The sequence below is a fragment of the Plodia interpunctella genome, chromosome 24 (genome assembly GCF_027563975.2).
Source record: "Plodia interpunctella isolate USDA-ARS_2022_Savannah chromosome 24, ilPloInte3.2, whole genome shotgun sequence".
NCBI lineage: Eukaryota > Metazoa > Arthropoda > Insecta > Lepidoptera > Pyralidae > Plodia > Plodia interpunctella.
The window spans coordinates 4,933,271-4,954,969 of record NC_071317.1 but is presented as its reverse complement, the minus strand read 5'-3'; the positions used below and the strand labels follow the sequence as shown (position 1 = coordinate 4,954,969).

At 34.6% G+C, this 21,699-nt stretch overlaps 2 protein-coding genes across 8 annotated transcripts; both read right to left on the bottom strand.

Annotated features, from left to right (window-relative positions):
* Positions 1 to 323: 323 nt before the first annotated feature.
* On the bottom strand, positions 324 to 1,894 carry LOC128680446 (uncharacterized). Its single transcript, XM_053763604.1, has 3 exons — positions 1,733 to 1,894; positions 1,254 to 1,340; positions 324 to 686 (listed from the first exon to the last, which is right to left on the bottom strand). Exons 1-3 carry the CDS (start codon positions 1,808 to 1,810, stop codon positions 438 to 440), a joined length of 414 nt encoding a protein of 137 aa, XP_053619579.1. The 5' UTR covers positions 1,811 to 1,894; the 3' UTR covers positions 324 to 437.
* Positions 1,895 to 3,418: 1,524 nt separating this feature from the next.
* Positions 3,419 to 21,656, bottom strand: LOC128680427 (uncharacterized). Of its 7 annotated transcripts, XM_053763576.2 has the most exons (19): positions 21,550 to 21,603; positions 20,928 to 21,039; positions 20,350 to 20,455; positions 20,023 to 20,178; positions 19,423 to 19,511; positions 18,495 to 18,576; positions 16,720 to 16,801; positions 15,697 to 15,910; positions 15,283 to 15,315; positions 14,045 to 14,174; positions 13,353 to 13,497; positions 10,242 to 10,277; positions 7,915 to 8,029; positions 7,244 to 7,273; positions 7,060 to 7,129; positions 6,480 to 6,523; positions 5,796 to 5,892; positions 4,320 to 5,597; positions 3,419 to 4,161 (listed from the first exon to the last, which is right to left on the bottom strand). In XM_053763576.2, exons 3-19 carry the CDS (start codon positions 20,359 to 20,361, stop codon positions 4,036 to 4,038), a joined length of 2,739 nt encoding a protein of 912 aa, XP_053619551.1. In that variant the 5' UTR covers positions 20,362 to 20,455; positions 20,928 to 21,039; positions 21,550 to 21,603; the 3' UTR covers positions 3,419 to 4,035. The 7 variants fall into 7 exon arrangements, with proteins under 7 accessions (XP_053619551.1, XP_053619549.1, XP_053619548.1 ...); XM_053763574.1 differs by lacking the exon at positions 20,928 to 21,039 and having other exon boundaries at positions 21,594 to 21,656; XM_053763573.1 differs by lacking the exon at positions 20,928 to 21,039 and having other exon boundaries at positions 21,550 to 21,633.
* Positions 21,657 to 21,699: the final 43 nt, after the last annotated feature.

Below are 21,699 nucleotides of genomic sequence, written 5' to 3'. Positions count from 1 at the left end.
TATTAAGAGATAGTACCAAAATACAACTACATTGAAGCAACATAATTTATCATATCTTTCATTCCACGGGTAAAAGTGTCTTGAAAATGGTTGTCTTTTACTTCGGTTACTTCTTTTAGTTAAATATAATATATAATATCCAGTCGATTCGCAGTGAGATACAGCTTACCAATCACAGTACGCCATTGTGACGCAACGACAACCACACCGCCATGTGATGGTTTCGCCTCGTCTCACTACGAATCGACTCGATAGTGAGATATGAAATGCAAAGCCGTACTTCGCCCTTAAAAACTATTCAGATGAAAAATAAAAACACATACTAAAAGCCATCTAAAGTGTATAATTAGCCGTGAAAAGTTACATATTTATTAATCTATAATCATTAGAGTATAATAATGTATTCTTATACTTATTATAATGTTCTAATGGCCCATTCACACTACATTATTTATGGTAGTCGTAAAATTATCAATTTTGGGATGTGCTTTTGATGCCATCTTCTTCCGTTTTATGTTCTTGTTCTTTTTTATCTGTTTCCTTAGTTTGCTCTTCAATTTCCTTATCAATTTCGGCATAGTGGAGTTTTTGGATCCAGGCCTCGTTTCTGGGTATTTTCTGTTGATTTCTTTCATTAAATGTTGCAGTACTGTTTCTGTGTCGGTCGTTTCTACGTGGCGAACGAACTGGAATTTTAAAGGATATTAATAATGATATCAAATGATTACCCGTTGTCCGCAACTCCGCCCGCTTACGTTTGATCTCTATTCCGAATTTCATTCAAATCGACCTAGCCGTTTAGCCGAGAAAGCACGACATGCAGACTTCACTTTTTATCATCATATCCATGCCTCGTGAGCGATAGAACAACAAAATTTACCAGCTGCTTCTCCTCCGATTGTAAAAGTCAATAAAGGGAAAGTAGTATTCACTGTAAATATTTCTTATAGTCTTATAAGAACATTGTTACTAACATTTACTATGGACGGACGAAATATTATTAACTAGAATTTGCCCAGGGCTTCGCTCCCGTGGGAATTTTGAGATAAAATATAGCTTATAGCAATCTTGGATAATGTACCTTACTAATGGTGAAAGAATTTTTGAAATCGGTTCGGTAACAAACTCACAAACGCTCTTTATAATAATGGTATAGGTTAGGTTAATGTCTATAGCAACCTTTGTACCGAGGTTTATAAATGAAATGTAATGTAATTTAATCTAATTTGTGCAAAAAATTCGTGTGTACTCACCCTTTCAGTTAGTCGTTCAGGCGTGTGGGACATGCCATTTTTGTAAATCTCTGGTAGACCGTTATCTTTTTTCAATAAATCACGCTCCTGAAAATAAAATCGTTCAATGACCAATCCTAAAATATATCGTAGTTTTGGATTTAATTTCTACGTTAACAAATGAAAAATTCTCAATATTTAATGGTGTTTGTAAGTATACGCTTTTTCCTGTCGGTTGATTGGAAGGGTGGACAAGTCTCTCCATGGGATAAGTACGCCATTGCTAGTGGTTTTTCTGTTTCTTGTGTAAGTATTTGTGTTATATTATGCAATAAAGTTATTTCAAACAAACAAATTAATGAACAGATTTATCAGATTGTTAGTTTACATTGTAATAAAGGATAAATCTTTATTAAAATTTAGTGTTTTGTATTTCAAATGTTATATAAGAATTATGTTGAAATTATTTTCGTATTTTCATAAAAGCTCATCACAAGTACCTCTTTTATATGCAAATCTTTTGAAGAACACAAAACAGCGAACGTTAAAACGCATACGTAATGCACTAAAATGTTCATGTTATTAATTCGATAAAGTTAAAATTTGTGTGTCGACCCACGGGCAGAAAATCGCGATGGAAAAGAAAAAAGCTCAACGAAAGCCGATTGAATTTTGCGAGCTGTTGTTGACAAAACTAACAGTGTGTTTTTCGAAATGTTTACCTTTGCGACGATAACGGATTTTTTCACTGAGTTTTATGCTAATTTTCACGCATTATTCGCACGAACGAATTCTGCTTGTGTTATCGTATTAACCTACATAAATTTAATGTATAGAATTTAGCGTTGTATACGATCAAACGGAGCGGCGTCTTTAAAAATGTTTGAATCAGTTTTTATAACAATTTATTTTTATACACAAGCATTTATTTTAAAAACCGCATTTTCAATTTTACTAACTTTACTGACTTAGTTGTAATAATAAGGACTTTTATTGTATAGTAATAAGTCCTCTACCGTGTCTGTCTGTCTGTCTGTTCGCGATAAACTCGAATACTACTACACGGATTTTCATGCGTTTTACCAATAGATATAGTGTAATTCCTAAAGAAGATAAATTAAATAAATAAATTAAACACCTAAACAGGTGTTTAATTTATTTCACATCGATATATATAATCAGCACACAATCGGATCACAATCATAACCTGTTTTGATATACCTTTTGACTATGTACATTATGTACTTTTATATATTATTAGAAAAAAACATTGTAAGAAACAATAATGGTAAGCCCTTCTGGCATGATAGGACCAACACTGTTCAAATGAGTTTCTTACGGCATTTCTTCTCAGCAGTGGTCGTTCCGAAATGCCAGTAGTTTGTAGCTTGTGACAAATATATATCTATATATAAATTGAAGAGAAAAAGTGCCTGTGAAGGTCTAATTTCTGAATAAATGATTTGAATTTATTATGTTTTTATCGGAGCGAAGCCGGGATGGGTCGCTAGTATATATATTTAATAAAAGTGGATTATGTCCGTATGTATAGTGGATATAAAAGTAAAATAATTATGTAGGTAATTTATGGGACTAATAGAAGCCATAACAATCTTTTTTAGAATTTTGTCGACTGTGTGTTCGCGCATCACGCGATACGTACTGGATGGAATTCGATATTTTTTTCACAATTGTATAGCGGTTGTTATAACTTACCATCTGGTGGGTACAACATGGGTTTTATCGCGTTACGTTGATTATAACCCGATATATTGACACAAATAGCCTAGCCACTAAAGTGACTGCCTGATGTCAAACCTATTTGAGAATGCTATTGCTGCCTAACGATAGCATTTTCGAAGAGGGTAGACTACAGGCAGGCAACCGGTTGTAAAATATAAAAGACATATCTTCACTTTAAGGTTATTTTTTACGCCAACTCCCGAGCTTCGGGGCGTCACAACCCTGAATGAGTCGGGCGCAACAGATGAAAACTGTACTTGCAATAATTTTATTCTAGTATACCATAGCAAAACTGATGAGTTTGTTTGAACGAGTTTTCTATAAAACTATGACAACCGCTAGATGGCAGGAGTCACTAAGTCATATGAGGCGTCTTGTTTGACTTAAATCTTATAAGTAGGTATCTACCAGATATTTTGGAAGCAAATTATGAACAACCAGAATAATTTTTACGTTTTTTATTTACATTATTAAACTTATTATAATATCAGTTAAAAATCTATAAAACCTTATGTAAAAAAGCTATAAAATCCTATGTAAAAAATCTACAAAATCCTTTTCCCATAACAAACGTTAACAATAAAAAAATATCTAACTTACAAAGTAAATGAAAGTAAAAAATATGTATTGTATTGTGTTAAAGTTATTTCATTGTAATAATAAGGAAGAAGAAGAATACGTAATTATTTAGGGATAAAAAGTACACTATGTATTGTAATATTGTAAATATGGGATTTTAAAGGTATGCATTTGTATTCTATCCGCGTATGTACTAAATTTAGTCGAAATTAGATTGAAAAGTGCTTTTTAAACTATGTACGCTACATATTGATCGTTGCCTTTGTTGAATTTTGATGTATAGCAAATAACAACCAGCGATCTTTAGATTAGATTATTAAGTATATAGTGATATAACTAGATAATGCTTCTTCGAAGGGCTGACTTCATCAAGGAAGATATGCGTCCAACTAAGAATACCGAAGAAATTGTGACGTGGAAAAGAAAATATCGGAAAGCTACTAAGGATGGAATCGAGAAGGCTGGTGATCGAGAAGTTTCTTCAAAATCCGTGTAGGAACCTCGACCTTTCTCTCATGTCAAAGTGGTCCATTCTGTTCTTGCTGGGCCTCCTCATTGTTTCTTCATCAAAACCTGGAACCCGCATCGGTCTGCGGTGTCGTTCCTCCTAGAATAAATAACATACTCAGTTAAGTTGACTGTTGAAAGAATTTACTATTTTGTTACCGTTTGTCAAGAATTCTCATTATGTGTACAAAGGTTTTATCTTACGACCAGTCATAATAAGGCTTACTTATGTAAAATAATGAATTGCTTATTACTTACATCATTCCTAAACTTTCGAGTTCGTGTATTCTGGAGTTGCCTTTCCAAATTTTCAAGTCTCTCTTGATAATATTTTCGTCTCTCTGGACTCAACACATCATCATCGATATTCCACTCGTTGCCTCTAGTTTGATGTCTTCTGTAATGATTTTTATTCAAACTTTCAATACTACTGCCGTCTCTACTCTTGTAATAATCTCTGTGTTTCAACCTTTTACCGTTCCTTGGTTCATCGACGTTAAATCGATTCATTTTAAAATCTTCATGTGAATATTGACTTTTGCTTTTGTAAGATTTTCTGTACTCAGGGAATCTGTGTGTTTTGTACTCATTATCAGAGCTTCTGTACAACTTATCTTTGTGTAATGATTTTTTTGAATTATCTCTGTAATCGTAGTCCGACTCAATATCTGTGTCTGAACTGAAACCTGAATTCAACCTTGCCTTAATTCTCATACGACTATCTTTACCTCTGTCACTATTATAGTCTAGACTACTGCGTCGGTGCTCGTTATCATTGTGATTTAAGTGAACTATATCATCCATTGTTTTAGCAATATCATTTTTGTCTAGTTTGTGATCTTTGCGTTCTAATTCTTTTTTGTACATATTGTCGTGTTCGTGATCTGAATCATGCTCATGTTCAAGATCTCGGTCGTGTGCAATATCAAGATCTACTAGTTTATTTATTTCTCCATGTCCAAAATCATCTGTTTCAGAAATATGTTTATTTTTTGGTGCTGATGACTTCCCTACTACACTATCATATATTTTACGTATTTTAGCATCAAACAGTTCTTTTTTATTACCAGTTAGTTCGATATGTTGTACTTCTTCCTCTAATTTATCTAATAGAGTCATTAATTTTGCATCTCGATCTCCTTGATGTGTGATTTCATTTCTTCCAATATAATTATGTTCTATTTCATTATGGTCAACTTCGTTGTGTTTAATTTCATTACGTCCCATGTCTTTATGTATTACTGAATGACCTTTATTATTATCATGTTCAATTAATACAATTTCGGCATCGTTAATATTTCTATTATTACTGGAATATCTTTTTGATTTTCTGTCCTTGGATTCTGTTATGTGAGGTCTGAATTGAATGGTACTATAATTTTTTATAGACTCCATGTAATTATTCAGGAGATGTTTCGCTTTAGAGAAATCTTTTCGAGGAACAACATCTTTTTTGAAGTCTTTCAGACTTAGCTTCAAAGGATTATTTGCTTTAGAAGTGCTCGATAGACCCAGACGTGAGAATATGCTAGTTTTCTGAAAAATATTCAAAGTTTTAAATAACCAAGGAAAAAAAATAGTAGAAATAGGTTTGCGGTCCACCTGGGTGAGAAGTGATCACAACAGTAACAGTATAAATAAAGAATTAGATGGTGCGAGCCAAGGCACTGTGATTTTCAGCTTACATATGCAACACAAATATTACTAAACAGATGTAAAACAGAAGATTTTTACCCTCTGCTGTGGACGATTGGAGCTTAACAGGTGAGATTTTTTATAATTTGGTGATTTTTCTAAATACGGCCTCACAGATTCTTCCGGGGTTTGATGACTAGAAAAAATAATATATTTTATTTACATCTTATTGTTCTTATTAAAACTAAAAATTGAAAGTAGGATTACAAATTACTTTAAGGTAAAAGAAAAACTCTAAGAAATAAGGAGTCTAACATCAGTTTACCAAAACAGTTCCAATATGACTAATAAAATATATTTCGACGACCTCGGTGGCGCAGTGGTAAAGTTCTAGCCACTGAATCGAGAGGTCCTGGGTTCGATCCCCGGTCGGGTCATGATGGAAAATGATCTTTTTCTGATTGATCCAGTTCTTGGATGTTTATCTATATGTGTATTTGTTATAAAATATAGTATCGTCGAGTTAGTATCCCATAACACAAGTCTCGAACTTACTTTGGGGCTAGCTCAATGTATGTGATTTGCCTTATAAATTAATATACCTAAGCGGTTTCCAAAATGCCTTGAAAAATCTTCCTAGAGGAGATTTGTAATTCATTGATTTGGACAAATAATGAGTATAATATGATATGCGACACGAGCTAATACTAAAGGTGTATATTTGCCGAGGCTGGGGTGATATTCTGTGCAATACACGCAATCTCCTTTAAATGCAATACTTACACAGGGTTATGATCCACAATGCCATTTACAACAGTCAGAACATGCTGAAATCAATAGAAAACACAAAAAAAAATGATTTGACTAAAATTGTGTTGGAATATTCACTGAATCCCTAAGCAGATGTTCACAGTTCACGTTATAGGTACTATTGTAAAAATTTTATCAAATGAAATTAACACAAAATTTTATGGAAAATCGATCACAATCCGTAAAAAGTGGCACTAGTACCAAAATTCAAAGCAACTGCACACATACGTTAATCCACACAACGCGAGGAGTGGAGACCAATTGTATTTTGAAGATTAGATCATATAAAGTGTTTCTTCACTAGTAGCGTAATGTGGGGAAATAGAACAAGTGGGAATAGGTTTGAGGCTACAGATTTTCAAAAATATAATATTATGAAAACCATTTATAAATGGTTCGAATGAATTGTGTCTCGCATTTGTGTTAGTAATTTATACTCCAAAAGAAGACAACTAGACCGTGAATAACGTTGATTAAGTCATTTATATAAATGAATAAAGGGTTAGATTACGCGTATTTATATGTAGTATATTAAAATATAATATAATTTTACCTCGCTTCGGTTTCCAGGGAAGTCGTCATCATTAAATTCCAGAGAACTAGCAGCCCCGAGCAAGTTGTTTCTGGGAAATGACATTGCCATTAACAATACATCGAGAACTCATTTCGTTCATAATAAACCTAGTTACAATTGATAGTTACATTAAAAATATTATATTGTTACATTGAAAATATACCTGTAATTGTGATGATCGCCACGATGTGACCTATAATCGAAAATTTAAATTAATTAAATGTATGATGAAAACTTTACAATTATATTATAATCGTTCACATATGCCATTATATACTAAAAAATGCCAAGTGCAAGTTTGAGTCGCGTAAAAAGGTATCAAAGTTCATGGGCACTTTAAACCGTTTCATGAATTTCTTATCTGTGTCAGTCGTTACTATATCGGTGACTAAAAAAACTATAGGTCCAAAAAAAGATCCTTGGGGCATACCAACCTTTGACTTAAATCCATTTGATTTTAAGCTACGTAGGTTATGTCTATAACCTGTAGCCTATTACTTTAGAGAGATAACTAACTGTTATCACTAATAATAATTTAGTGTCGAAACCATATTGAGAGAGCTTGAGTAAAAAAGATTCGTGGTAAATTCAGTCAAATACCTCAGATAGATCATATATTTTGTGTGGAGTGTCTGCTACCGTTGTCACTAGGAAAGTGAGATTACGGCTTTTAAATTGCTGTTGCATTCAATTGAGAATATATATACGTTTCAAATACGTTGCTCCAGACTGTGCTTCTTCTATCGAGCGTATTTATTACTAACAGTAGTTACTGATTTTACTGAAGTTTCTTAAAGTTTCACGTTAGATTTAATGCTTTATGATTCATCTTACCCTTGTCTGCTAATTAGCTTGCTCGGCGGGGCGTCTTCAACAGTGAAGATAGGTAACAGAATCACGGCTTGTTCACAATTGACGCCGTCACAGTCCAACTCGTCTTTAGGCTTTACTGTAATGCAAATTTTGCACGGAAGATATTTGTACATATATATAAATGAAAATCGACAACACTTAACTGGCCCACACTAAGCACTAAGCTTGTATCAAAGGTCCGATGGACACAAACATAAACGGGCACAACACATTCAGACCACAGACAGACAGAAATATTTGTTATCACAAGTGCAAATATTTGCCCGCGCTGGGAATCGAACCATGGAGGTCGTAATATTGCCGAAACAGTGGACTAAAAACATTTACCTCTTTTTTCTTCTTCTCTTTAACTCTAATAGGTTTAAGTTATTACAACATGTAATAGCTTAAACCTATTAGAGTTAAAAAAATATATATTATTACAAGTTTCATTTATATTTATTAAAATATATAAAAAGATATTAAATAGCATCAACATGTTAGAGATAAAATGGTCTGTGATGGCTCTGTTTATATGATAGAATTGTATGATTTGACAAGGTTGGTTTGAAGTCAACGTGGACGTTGTGTTCAGACGTTTTCTATCTGAGGAAGGAACCGACAGAAAGAAGGAAAAGACAATTATTTTTTCAACGATACCATCCGTACGTATACGAAAACGGCAAGGAAGAAGAATATTAAAATACAATGGAATGGTTTTTAGAAATATTTTGGTGCCTGAATTTTTGCAAGAATATTTTATCTACACTTATGAAGTAATATGGTATATTAGATCTACGTACCTAAGTCTACCCTGCGAACCGGTGCAAATGCGTCGATCGAACATTTGTGTCTCAATTCGTTAATAATAATTGGGCATCAGATTTTTGGACCAAACCATTGAAATAAGTAAATGAACTCAAGTTTTCTCTGTTAAATTGACTCCAGACCTTTCAATATAGTAAAAACATCAGCCGGAAATTAAAAGTGTCAATTGAAGGCTCAACTAGGAATTACTACATATCATTTCATACATTAGGGACAGTAAATTAAGACATTTTAGTTATTTCTCTGATCTGGGAGGCACTCACAACAACCAAGCCGAATTCGCCGATATTACCACTTCATAGGTAAAGTTCTGTCCACGGTAATTTGACGTGTTGAGAAAGGTTATAAGTTCCCCATCTAATACAGAGCAAAATGAACAATGAACTTAATGGATTACGGTGCAATATACCATCTTACGTAGCCCCTGATGTACGCGGACCGCTAAGTCACTTAATCTCCCAAAAAGGAAGCCAAATAAATTGAGATCTTCCCAAGTTGAAATCGCCTCATTATTTTCACGTGACGTGTTTTTCCCGAAACCGGTGAATTATTTCTGTTTATTCACTAAAGATGTTTCTCGGAACGTTTTGACCATTGCGGTCGCGATTTCATTGTATAATTTTTCAAATGTTAACAAAGACAAGAATTAGTTTTACTATCTTACTTTAAAATAATTACCTAATCTGTACTGTGATATTGACAATTTATTATGCCAATATCGAATATAAAATTAACTACACATACACACTTAAGCTATTTGTTAAAAATAAAAATTAAAACTAAAATAATAAATATTAAATTAATTTAAATAAAAAATTGACACTAAATCGCCATCGTCGTGCGGTAAAGTTGACAATTTTATAAATGATTGATTCTGGAAATTATTCCTTCGTCAAGAATGTTGACGGGTCGTAATGACAGCGCGGCCGCAGCGGTCGAAACCCTCTGAGAACTACCATAAAGGACCTTACGGAACTGACTCACAATTTCTATATATATAGTAAGTTTATTTTGGACATTTGTTTCAAATTTGATTTTCTCTCATATCGGTTCCTTCCTCAGCCGTAACGGGCTCCACTGATTTTTGAACCCCGAAAACTAAACACTCAAATTCTCATACCTTTTAAAGTATTATAGCAATTTCTCTTACTAGAGTATGAGCCGTTTAGTGTCCTGGTTTTTGGAGTAGAAGATGAAAAGAAAAAGGAGGGGTTAGTGCAGGTTTGCATTTCACTTCTCACTGTCGAATCGATTCGAAGTGTGGTTGTCGTTGCGTCACAATGGCGCATTGTGATTGGTTCGCGCTTTGTCTTACTTCGAATAGCTTCGATGGTGAGAAGTGAAATGAAAACCCGCACTTCGCCCACAGGGAGTTAAAAGAGTTTGTCATACTTCAAGATTAAGATTCCATCAAGATTTTTCTGACAATTAAGTGTGTCAAAAATGAATATTTTGTTAAAAAAAAACTGATATACAGTTACCCTTATACGCGGTCTTAACCTTCATCTGCGGTTTCTCTGGAATAAACAATTAGTCGTATAAAATCAAAACCAGCAATTTGTATATGGACTAGTGTTGCCGATAGGGCATGCAATACCGGAAAGTTATCTAATACCTAATACCGGAATTCCGGTACTGTTACCGGAATTGGCACAATTTGTATCTATAAATCTATAATTATTTATAACACAATGAGTAGAGTTCAGCCACGATATTGCCCCGATTTCTATCTCCACCTTTCCACATTAGATCGCCGCTGATATCTTGTCGTCTGTAGCGGGGTATAAAGTAAATGAATTCGGTGCGGGCTGGGGAAACAGCGCGGGGACCGGGGAGCGCTTGTCGGATTTAGCCGAGCCATATCTATGTCGCAGCCAACTAGCTTAATTAGCCGCTCAATTAATAGCCTAGCCTCTTTACCAAACAGCGTCGTTCAACTAGAGGCCTGAATTATATTATGATAGTGTAATTTGTCCGTATTTTTTTAAGAATCCCGGTATTACGGTATTTGTCCCTTCAATTCCGGTATTAAGAATTATGATATTCTGGAATTCCGGTATGCATGCCCTAATTGCTGAACTATCGATAGTTTTAATCGAAAATGGCCATACTATCTATAATAACGAACCGTGACGACGAGTAGACTGTCGAACAGTATCGATAGTATTGCACAGCAATATTACACAAGCTGTCGATAGTTTTGCACAATCGATATTGGTAATATTGCCGAAAAATACTAATGCTAGTATCGATATCGTCGTCACGATTCGATACTATCAATAGCTATGGATACAATTGCTTTTTCTCAAACTATCGATAGTAGTCGAAACGCAATTGATGGTTGACTATCGAGCGGCAATACAAATATGGTCTATAGGTACATATATTTATATAGTACATATTGTATCATATACACATTGCTGGTTTTTATTCCATACAACATTATTTATGTTTTCTTCGCAGTAAAATCACTAACAAGGTATGCGTAACGTATTCCACACAGAGCACCCATTCGAAAAGCTCTGACTTCGGAAGAACTTATGTATTCCACTAGAGCTTTGATCTAGAATTTTCAGAAAATGTTTTTTTTATTTTTATTCTGCGTAAATAAGACCTACAAAAACACATTATTAATTTAAATTAATAATACACTACTAACTGTTACCTAAGTTACAAGAATCAGCTGATCATTCCTTGATAGAAAATCATTTTCAATTCCAAAATCAATCATTAATTAAATTGACAACACAGTAGTGAGATTAATTATATTATTATTACTAATTCTTGTCTTAAAATTAAAAAAAATATACGGGAAACCACTCCATTAATATTGCCAAGAAATTAGTTATGTAGGTAATTAGTTATGTGCCTATGTTAGGTAGGTATATTCCACATGCTGGTAACAAAGAAAGAATACACGACTATAAAAATAAGAGTATTCCAAAAGTGCTTTAAGTAGCTAAATAGGAGCTAATGAAGTCGGAGCTTTTCAAATGGATATTCTGAGAGTAATACTGATTTTTGTTTGTGTCAACTCGTCGTAATAGTAGGGGAGCCCGAGGGGGGATTTTGGTATTTACTCCACCGCGTCCGATTTAGATACAATGCTTTTTTATAATAAGTTACCACCTAAGTAAAATGACTTTTTTATTGTTTATAATAAAAAGTTAATTTTTACAATGAAATTACCCTAACAACCTTACACATTATAAAACAAAGTCCTCTACCGTCTATCTGTCTGTTCGCGATAAATTCAAAAACTACCGCGCACGGTTTTCACCAATAGATAGAGTGATTCCTGAGGAAGGTATAGGGTATAATTTATTATGTTTTTACCTGAGCGAAGCTTGGACGGACTGTTAATTATAAATAAAAAGAGATTATCGCACGACAACGGCGCGTCTGCCGTTGTTACCTTGGCTTCTGATATTGATAAAATATAAATAAATAAGCGCTAGTAAAATAGATTATTAAAATCGTATAACATCAATTGTCTATGACAAAAACTACCACCTTGTAAAATATGTAAATCGCATTTTCATTTAATGAAATTTATGATTGTCCTGTCTCATTTCTTCTTAATGATTACTTAATATCGCGCTCAAGGGATAAAATTCAACATTTGTTTAAATTTAAAAACTTTGAAAGTCTTTGTACGCTTCTACTACTAAAATACTGTCCACACAACTATCATAAAAAATATATATTCTAGCATAAAATCTCTCTTTGACGCTCGAGTAACTACACAAAAAGCCTAAAGGGCTCCCCGACTATAAAGTAAACTCGCCACGCATTTATAAGCTCCATACTTGCGATAAAATTTGATTCGGCACATATATTATGTAAAATTAAATTACGCCACAGGTTACTGTTAAAGTTTAAAAGTCTATAAAATGTATGGCGTGTTACTATGAATCAAAATAATACGTAATATCTAAACGCAATGAAAAGTTTGCAGCGAGTTTGTTTACAGGATGTTTTTTGTTTACGAGCAGATATTTTAAGAGACGTTTATCTGCAGTTACAAAATTTAAAAAGCAAAAAGCCATGCCCCATCGCTTCGTCCTCCGTCACGGATCAACGCAGAATATTAAATTGTATGAAGTTTCGTACGTACGGTCAATACTCGTAAGCGTCAAAACCTATGGAAAACAACGACTCACAACGGAGCCTTGACGTGCTGCGTCTACGCAACGGGCGGAGCACGACTGATTAAAGTAAATGGAGCATAGCTTTAAGTCCAGGTCAGACGAACGGACAGACATGTTGAAACTATAAAGAGCACAAGAACTGGTTGATCAGCTCATCGTATTAACTGTCACAATTATATCCTTGGGGATATAACAATATTACGGTATTTTCTATCTTACTGCGACATATGCACAATATCACATTGAACTTGAGAAACGTTCATTGACAAAACTGGAGGTTTCATTGCTTTGCCTCTTTTGTTTATCAATTAGGACGTCAAATAACAATGCGAACATAGATTTAAACAATGTCCTAATTAAATTTGAATTAAATTGAAACGTCACCTGTTGCAAAATGCTTGCATGTGAACGCAAACAGCCGATATAAAAGGACAAACTCACTATCAGTATAAACACACAGACAGTTCTCATCTTCAATTGCATCGGGAGGGCATCCGCATGGAGACGTGTGAGGCCCTGGTTCCAGGTCGTATACTGGTTTGTTCTTCTTGGGACGCGATGAGAAGTTGCACACCACTTGCATGGACTGGTATGGAGAATATACATTTAGAATGGCATAATAAAATACAATAATATATGATAAAGATTTTGCTTGCATGTTTGTTACAAGTGAAGAATTTATCAGTAATTTTTTTACTTGTGCATTTGCTACATGTAATAAACATACAATTAAGGGCTGTTAATACCTAATTATTTAAAAAATCCTAATTATTTAATAATGTTACATACAAAACAGACGGATGACTGCCAATAATGCGATGACTATAAACATAATATTTTCGATGGGTTTTTGTCTATTTTTCAATCACTTGAAAGTCTACCCGTCTATACCATACTTTTTGGGTAACAAATTAAGAATTAAAGGGTGAGTTTCACCAATCAACGTTTACGTTAACATTAACCTGCGAAGACAAACGCAAAGTACGTAACGCACATTATGTCTAAACGTCGGCGACTATCGCCAAAGTTGATTGGTGCACTTTAAGTGTTGCGAAACTAAGGTGTAGTTTCGCAACACTTAATTTTGGCAGGTTGTTTTTAAGTAATAGGTATGGCAAAATATAGGTACTTACATTATAATTGAGTGGAGATCTAGATCCATGATAAGCGTAATCAGCATAGGCTGAGATACCGCAACCCATGTGCGTCGCAGGAGCGCTGATCATTTCCAAAAACGGCCGGCCATTTTGTTTTGTCGGGATCCTGCAGTCATTATAATTATGATATTAATATCTCTATACATAACGAGGAAATCTTTATAAAAATTTCGTGTCAACAGTTACCAAACTACTCCGAAACGGCTCGACCGGTTTTGATGAAGTTTTATTTGTATATACAGTGGGTCAGAGGATAGGTTGTCATTTATTTTTTGTAGCATCCGAGCGAAGCTGGGATGGGCCGCTAATATTTATATGAAATAGTTTTTATCCGAAATGTATTTAACGCTTTTGACAATTTATAAATAAATAAATTAGGACAAATCACACAGATTGAGCTAGCCCCAAAGTAAGTTCTAGACTTGTGTTATGGGATACTAACTCAACGATACTTTATTTTGTAACATATATATATATATATATATATATATATATATATATATATATATATATATATATATATATATATATATATATAGGTCTTGGATGTTTATATATATAAACATCCAAGACCCGGGCCAGGGATCGAACCCGGGACCTTTCAGTTCAGAGGCAAGCACATTACCACTGCGACACCGAGGTCGTATAATTAATCTTTTATCCTATTGAAATTTAAACATGCGCGTGTCATTTTCAAGATTTTTAATCTGTTTTCATATGGGCAAACATGAAGGTTATTCCACATTATTTATTGCGTAAATTGATTGTATTTTAGGATAAAACTAGAAAATTATATTGCCATGCTAAAACCTACAAAATGGCCAATAACTTTATGAAATAAACGTGTACACGCTTTATTAAGGACAAGTGCATACCGAATGCGTATGCAGCACGTAGGTAAAACAATTGCACGGCAGTTTATGGCACGGATACACGCACGTATGTTATTCTATACAATCATTCTGCGTTAGTGCTACATACATTTTCGGTGAACACGGACCTTAAAGATAACCATGGAACAAATAGAGCCTTCTCTCTCTTCTCTTTTCGAGTATGTTACAGATAACGCTGGTGTTAGATTTTTAATCATAGTTTCCCAAATGCAGTCCCGGGACATATCCCAAAAAAATTGACCGGGATTTCCCCGGTTTTCGGGATCCCAGGACCGAAATAGAAACTCCTAAAGAGTGGCGGAAAACTGTTAAAATATTTACCATTCCTTTCCATCCTCTCCGATAACACTGGGCCTAAAATTAAAAAAGGTAATACAGAAAATTGGTCTTCACTTATTGATTACAGTGGAGCAAGCGCGTATGTTTGCGAGAACGTAATAGTGTCGACAACGGCAAAATTTATTTGGAAAATTAGTAGTTCCTTATATTATCTGCGGCGCAGTTCATTTGCCATATAAACTTTGTTGGTGGCGATTCTATTATGTAGTCGCAACTCGTGCTAGCATCACAGGATAGCCTATCTTAATCGACATACGGATTCATCCAAATCCATCAAATCGCTCTATTTTAATCTGACACCAACATGTCAAAGATAACACTCGAAAAGAAAGAAAAACACGGTCTAGGAGTTCTGGAGTATTCATCGGACCTATTGTTAAAATAAAAATCACTTACAAAGTCCAGTCGGGTGTATCAATGATCATAGCTGGGGTGACGTAACTCTTTTGGGAATACCAAGATTTTAGCGCTTGGGTGACAGCGTACGTGATCTTCGAGTCCACTAGGCCAGGTTCGGTGAAATGGTTTCCTTTGGACTTTGACACTGGTATCCAATCGGGAGCCGAGAAGCGGACCAGGCCGGCCGTCTGACCTGGATCTGGAAATCTTTCTGGAATTGTCTTGAGATTAATCCCACTAATATTATAAAGGCGAAAGTTTGTATTTTCGTTAATTCTTCACGCTCAAATGGGCCAATTTTTATGAAATTTGACAATAAGATAGCTGATACCTTGGATTAACACATAGGGTACATTTTATCCCGAAAGTACGCGATTAAAGTAGGATTGGTCAGAAAGTCTGATAGTCAATGGCGCTTTATAAAGTAGATGGCGCTATTGTGCATAAAAACTTAAGTATTTCTATAATAATTACGTGTGGTGTGGTAATATTACCATATATTAGCAAAATGTATGCTCGGCCTTTTGAAAATCGTACGTTTATTTCTAGCGAAATTTTTATTACTTTATATGTTTATTTGTTAGTCAATTGTGTTATTGTTACAAATTTGTATAATCTAATATATTGAAATATTACGTACAAAAAGACTAATAGAATTCTAGTGTACAAAAGTCCACATTTCTCCTAGTTATCCTAATCCTTACTAATTATAAACGCGGAAGTAAATTTGTTACCTCTGCACGCTTTAACTCGTGTAGATAATATTACGGAAAAGGATATAGGGCACCATTAATCCCGAAAAAAAAACATTTCCGCAGAAAATTAGGCTGCGGAAAATGGTAATAACAATTTTGTTATGTATTCAATTTTTAATGTATGTACGTACTTCAAACTATGGAAAGTTAGTTTGAAGTACGGTGAAGGGTACCTTTAACCCAGAAAAGGAACAGCTCACTTGGGAAATTCACGCGGGCGAGGATGCAGACGAAAGCTAGTACATTATGAAATTGAAAAACTTACTTGTAGCTCGACACATGTCATGTCTAAGTCTGCATTGGTTGGCCAACACTTGAGCAAACGTGGCCAATTCGTTATCCCAATGCTAAAAAAACATATCATTATCATTCTTGAAGTACAATTCAAATACTAAACTGGACCCGCGGGTCTAGTTATAGTGGGGCCAGTCGTCGGGTGTCTCGATTGGTGCGCGTGATTATAATTCATTCAATTTTTTTTTTGAATATCCTAACTGTAATTAGTTATTTGTAATCCATGTCTCAGCTAAGCGTTTTTACGGTTATTTCCCAAGCCGTTGAGCGTCACAGCCTAGGGTCCGTTAGTTAGTAATATATTATAATTTATGTTTATTACTTTGTTATCTTTTTACGCTTAATCTACTTAACCAATCTGCATAAAATTTTGCGTACTCTTCATATATATATATATAGTCGTATTCCTCATGGCTGAGGGTCGTGGAACTAAACACACATAATAACTTTCTTGGCACAAGTTAACAATCAACCAGTGTGCAGGTTTCCTCACGATGTTTTCCTTCATCGGAAGCAAGTGGTGGTCTATGAAAACTACTATACATGAGTCAGATAGGTATACAAACTCATGTGGCACGAGTAGGATTCGAACCTGGGACCTTTCGATCCATAGGCGGGCGTTTTAACCATTACACCACCACCGCTACGTAGAAAATGAAGGTGCGGGTAAAAGTCAGTAACAATTTTTAATGAAATTTCCATAATGAACTTCGAACATTTCGGAGTGTTGCCAGGTTAAATAAATAAATTAACCGGTCGTGATCCGGGTCCCGAATGGACCAGGAAACCGGTCATAAAGTACCGGGAGAGTATTCCTTCGACTGGTCCCACGAAACCTGATCATGTATGAAAACAGTTTATAAAATCTGAAAAATAAGTTGTCGTTGAACTGTTTTTAAAATTAGAATTATTTATTTCTTATTTACTAAATTGGTACAAAGAGTCAAATTCGGTAAATAAAATTGGAATAAAACAAAAAATCTGAAAGATAACTTCTGTCGTTTTGGAGTTGATCTTTGGGGATCATCGTGGTGGCGTCGTACTAAGCTGTGGTACAATACTTATTCGGGAAAGTCTAATCCTGATATCGAAGAAAACTTCACTACTCTTTATTACACTATTTTAGCACTATAGTTAGGGTAATTTGATATTTTTTTCTTCATCTATATTGTCTCAATTCTGGATAAACTCCTCACTTGCTTTCATTTGTCTCTGTCCAAAGCAATTTTTCACTAATTTCTATTGAGATATTCTCATTTTCCTTGACATTTCTTCGCGACATCGACCCTTTTGTGACTTTTGTGACTTGTATGACGCAGTCAAAAATACATCAATTCTTGTTGTATTCTACAAGATCTAGGTGGTGGTGTTAAAACACCAGTTTGTGAAACGAAACTTCCCAGGTTCATATCGTACTGCCCCATGATTATAGCAATATGATTAATGTACAGTAGTTTTTATCGACCACCACTTGCTTCCGGTGAACAAAAACATCGTGGCGAAACCAGCACTCTGGTTGATTTATCAATTTGTGTGTGAAATGGAGAAGGCAGCGCCTAACCACACCATTAATAATGCCAAGAAACTCCTGTGTGTTCCACGCCACGTAATTACCAACTCTTAGCCATAAGCAATACGACTACAAAGAAGAACACAATCGCGTATCGCGCGATTCCCTTCTTCTTGTTCCGCGGGATCAGTCGTCAGAATACCCCTCGGGAAACCGCTATCAATAAATTAACGTACCAGTTTAAACATGCCGTAGGCTCGAGGCAATTCCACACCACCTTTTCCTTTCTCGATACCCATTGCCATTTTGCCTCTCACTCTGAAAAAAAAAACGCGAATATAACGTGTAATCCCTAGAGAACAATGATGTATTGAATTTGTACCTACATCAGCCACGTTTATATAATGTATGTAAGCTTGGAATTGTTTATGCTTGTATTTAAGTGAGTTTATTTATTGGAACGCGACGAATGAAGTATTATTTAATTTATTTATTTATATTATAGACACATACAGATTAACAGACATAACATCCAAAACACCTGCATGCTAGTAGTCAACACAAAATTATAAACTAGAAATTGTGATTAGATTACAATGTCGAAATGGTTAGATATTTTACAAAATCATTATTAAATTTATAGTGTTAGTACAATAAAGTCATGATAATAATAACACCACCTATTTAAATATTATTTAAATAGGTTAATACATATTGGATAAATACACTTTTGGAGTAATTGAATAAATCTGTGTTTAACGAGCATGTCCCCGAGCAGTCACAGGGCTCTCGGCGTGGGCGCGCTCCGGGCCGAGCGTTATTAGATTTGTTATAACATCTGACACCAATTTTAGCAATAAAATACTAGATAAGATGGTAATTTACATTCATACAGGTGACCTGTATGAATTGTCATTTTAGTCTAATGACTCTGAGGTCGACTTTGGATTAAAATCGTTTGCATAGGTACCGATCTATTTTAACCGAAAAATAGTAATGCATCTTCGTGTTCCGTTTTTAAGGGTGAGAGAGGTGACAAAGTTATCAACGTGCGTGTAGCACCACTGGTAGGTGTAGCAGCGTTATTAGGCTGCGGTGACTACTTCCTATCAGGTGGGCCGCATGCCTGTTCGATTGCTTGTTTGTAAAAAAACAAATACTTACGCATTAGATACTTCTAGAAGTTTGATGGCCAATTCTGATGTCATTGAAACGTTTCGCGGGTTGGTACAGAGCGGGCCCATGACTCTAGTCTGTAATAGGAAAAAGTTTTTTTATACATGACATTTTTTACACAAGCTCTTATTGTTGTCAGAGAGATTTTATTGCATTTAATGCGTGGATTATTTTTTTGTATTTGTCTGTATCAATTACTTTGATGTTTTTATATCTGTGGTATCAATAGAATTTTGTATGTGTTCTTACCAGTATTACAGTATTGTAACAGAGTGAAACCTCTTATTATAGAATAAGAAAATAATAATAATCGCATTGCATTTGTGTATACGCTGTTGGTTTCCTTAAAATACATAAATAAATTTTACACATATCAGACAAACCTCTATATACTTAATGACAAAATAGTAATTAACTGTTTTATATGGATGATATTAGTGTCAATGGTCGAAAAGTGCGACGTGGAGACGAAAATGTTGGAATGCGTTATATATCTGAGGAAGCAACTAGGAAAACGATTAGATGATTATTTATTAGAAGTACAAAGTCTAGGAACACCAGTATTCTGGTTTCCAAACAAATACTTACTGGATCATAGTACATACACATAACATGCGCTCCCTCCTCGCAATATGGCATTTTTGGACAATACTCCGACAAAACTATGCCCTTTTGACTGAGACTGTCTATGACCACTGATAAGTTGGTTCCCTTGAAGAAAAGAATCCATGTCAGCAATATAATCTGAAACAAAATTATAGTATTCTCATTATCGAGTGCTATTGCTGTAGGTCTCATTTGTTCGAGTGATTGCTGGTCTCTTAAAAGCAAATGACATGACTTTTAAGATGACGTAAATATTAAATTGATGATACATCATATAAATGTTAACACTTAGAATCAACATTAATTTACCTTTATGAACATGTTGCAAGTCAATCTTCATCTTTATTATATTCAGGCATAGTGCTATCTCCTATCTCGATTGCTAAGCCATTTTTTGATGTTTTGAGTTATTCTTCTGTAAACAAAAACAGGTCAGGTTTCTTTTATCGGTAAGTGGAAATGGGAAATATATGGAGAAATCCTGTACTCTAGTTTTATATATATTATATTTTATAGTCAATTAATAGAATGTTAATGCTTCTGAACATTTATGAATTTATGTTAAAAGAACAAGAGTATGGTCAAGAAGTCACTGTAACATGGTTTTAAAGACAGCTTCCTATGCGAATAACCATACTAGTATATAAGTAATTTATATTAAATAGAGAGGTAAAATGTATGACAGGTTAGATGTAAATTTAGGCAGCTCCACTGACAGGAACAACGTTCTTGATGCTTATAAGAGTATAGGTTTCGTCGAAATATTGTCCTTCTCAGGATGTAATAGATAATCTATTAATCTCTTTCTTAGCTGAGCATTTTGGCGGTTAATTCCTCAGCCGCAAAACGTTTGAGCCTAGACTTTGCTTTCCAACTAACTAACTAACTTTTTCTTCTTCACTTCGCACGGTCTTCGAAGGTGTTAAATCTATTAATGTAATGTGTTTAGCCTTTTTAAATCACGTTCAGTCGACATCAATTCACGTTGTCCTGCAAGGCCTTCTACGGCGAAATCTTTTTAATCTCTAAATCAATGACGTCACTCTAGTACCAGACAAGCTACGTGCCGGAATTACGTTTATAGGATTAGTCTCCATAGATCCTGGTATCAGATCCCTTTGGAAACTGATACCGTGAAAAAAAAATTAAATTTTGATACCGGGTTCGTTTGCAGAAATAGGAAATCGTTTGTGTGACACTGATTTTATATTTATATGAGAGACTATTTACATAAACACTTTTGACTTTAGCCTGTTGAACAACTACAGTTCACGTCATAAAAAGAGACGCGCAATATCTTGTGGAACTATCAATCAGTTGTTATTATCAACGACTGTGTACACAAACAAATTACGAAGGAAATGTTAAGAATGGTTTTTGACCTCAAAAATATTTGATTCCATCGGAAGCATCACACAAATTTGTTGTATTTTGATACCGGTATGCTTATGTATATACGATTATCTTTACTTCCAAGCCGATCTGATCCTGGGATCAGTGGAGACAAACCCTGTTTTTGTATATTTTTATAAGCCCCTTTTAAACAAACTCACTACGTGTACTAGTGCAGTGTTTACCAGAAGCCCCATCACGTATTGGACAAAAAGAAACCTTACCGATATTTTCGTCTTTTACCAAACATTCGTTTAGAACAATAGT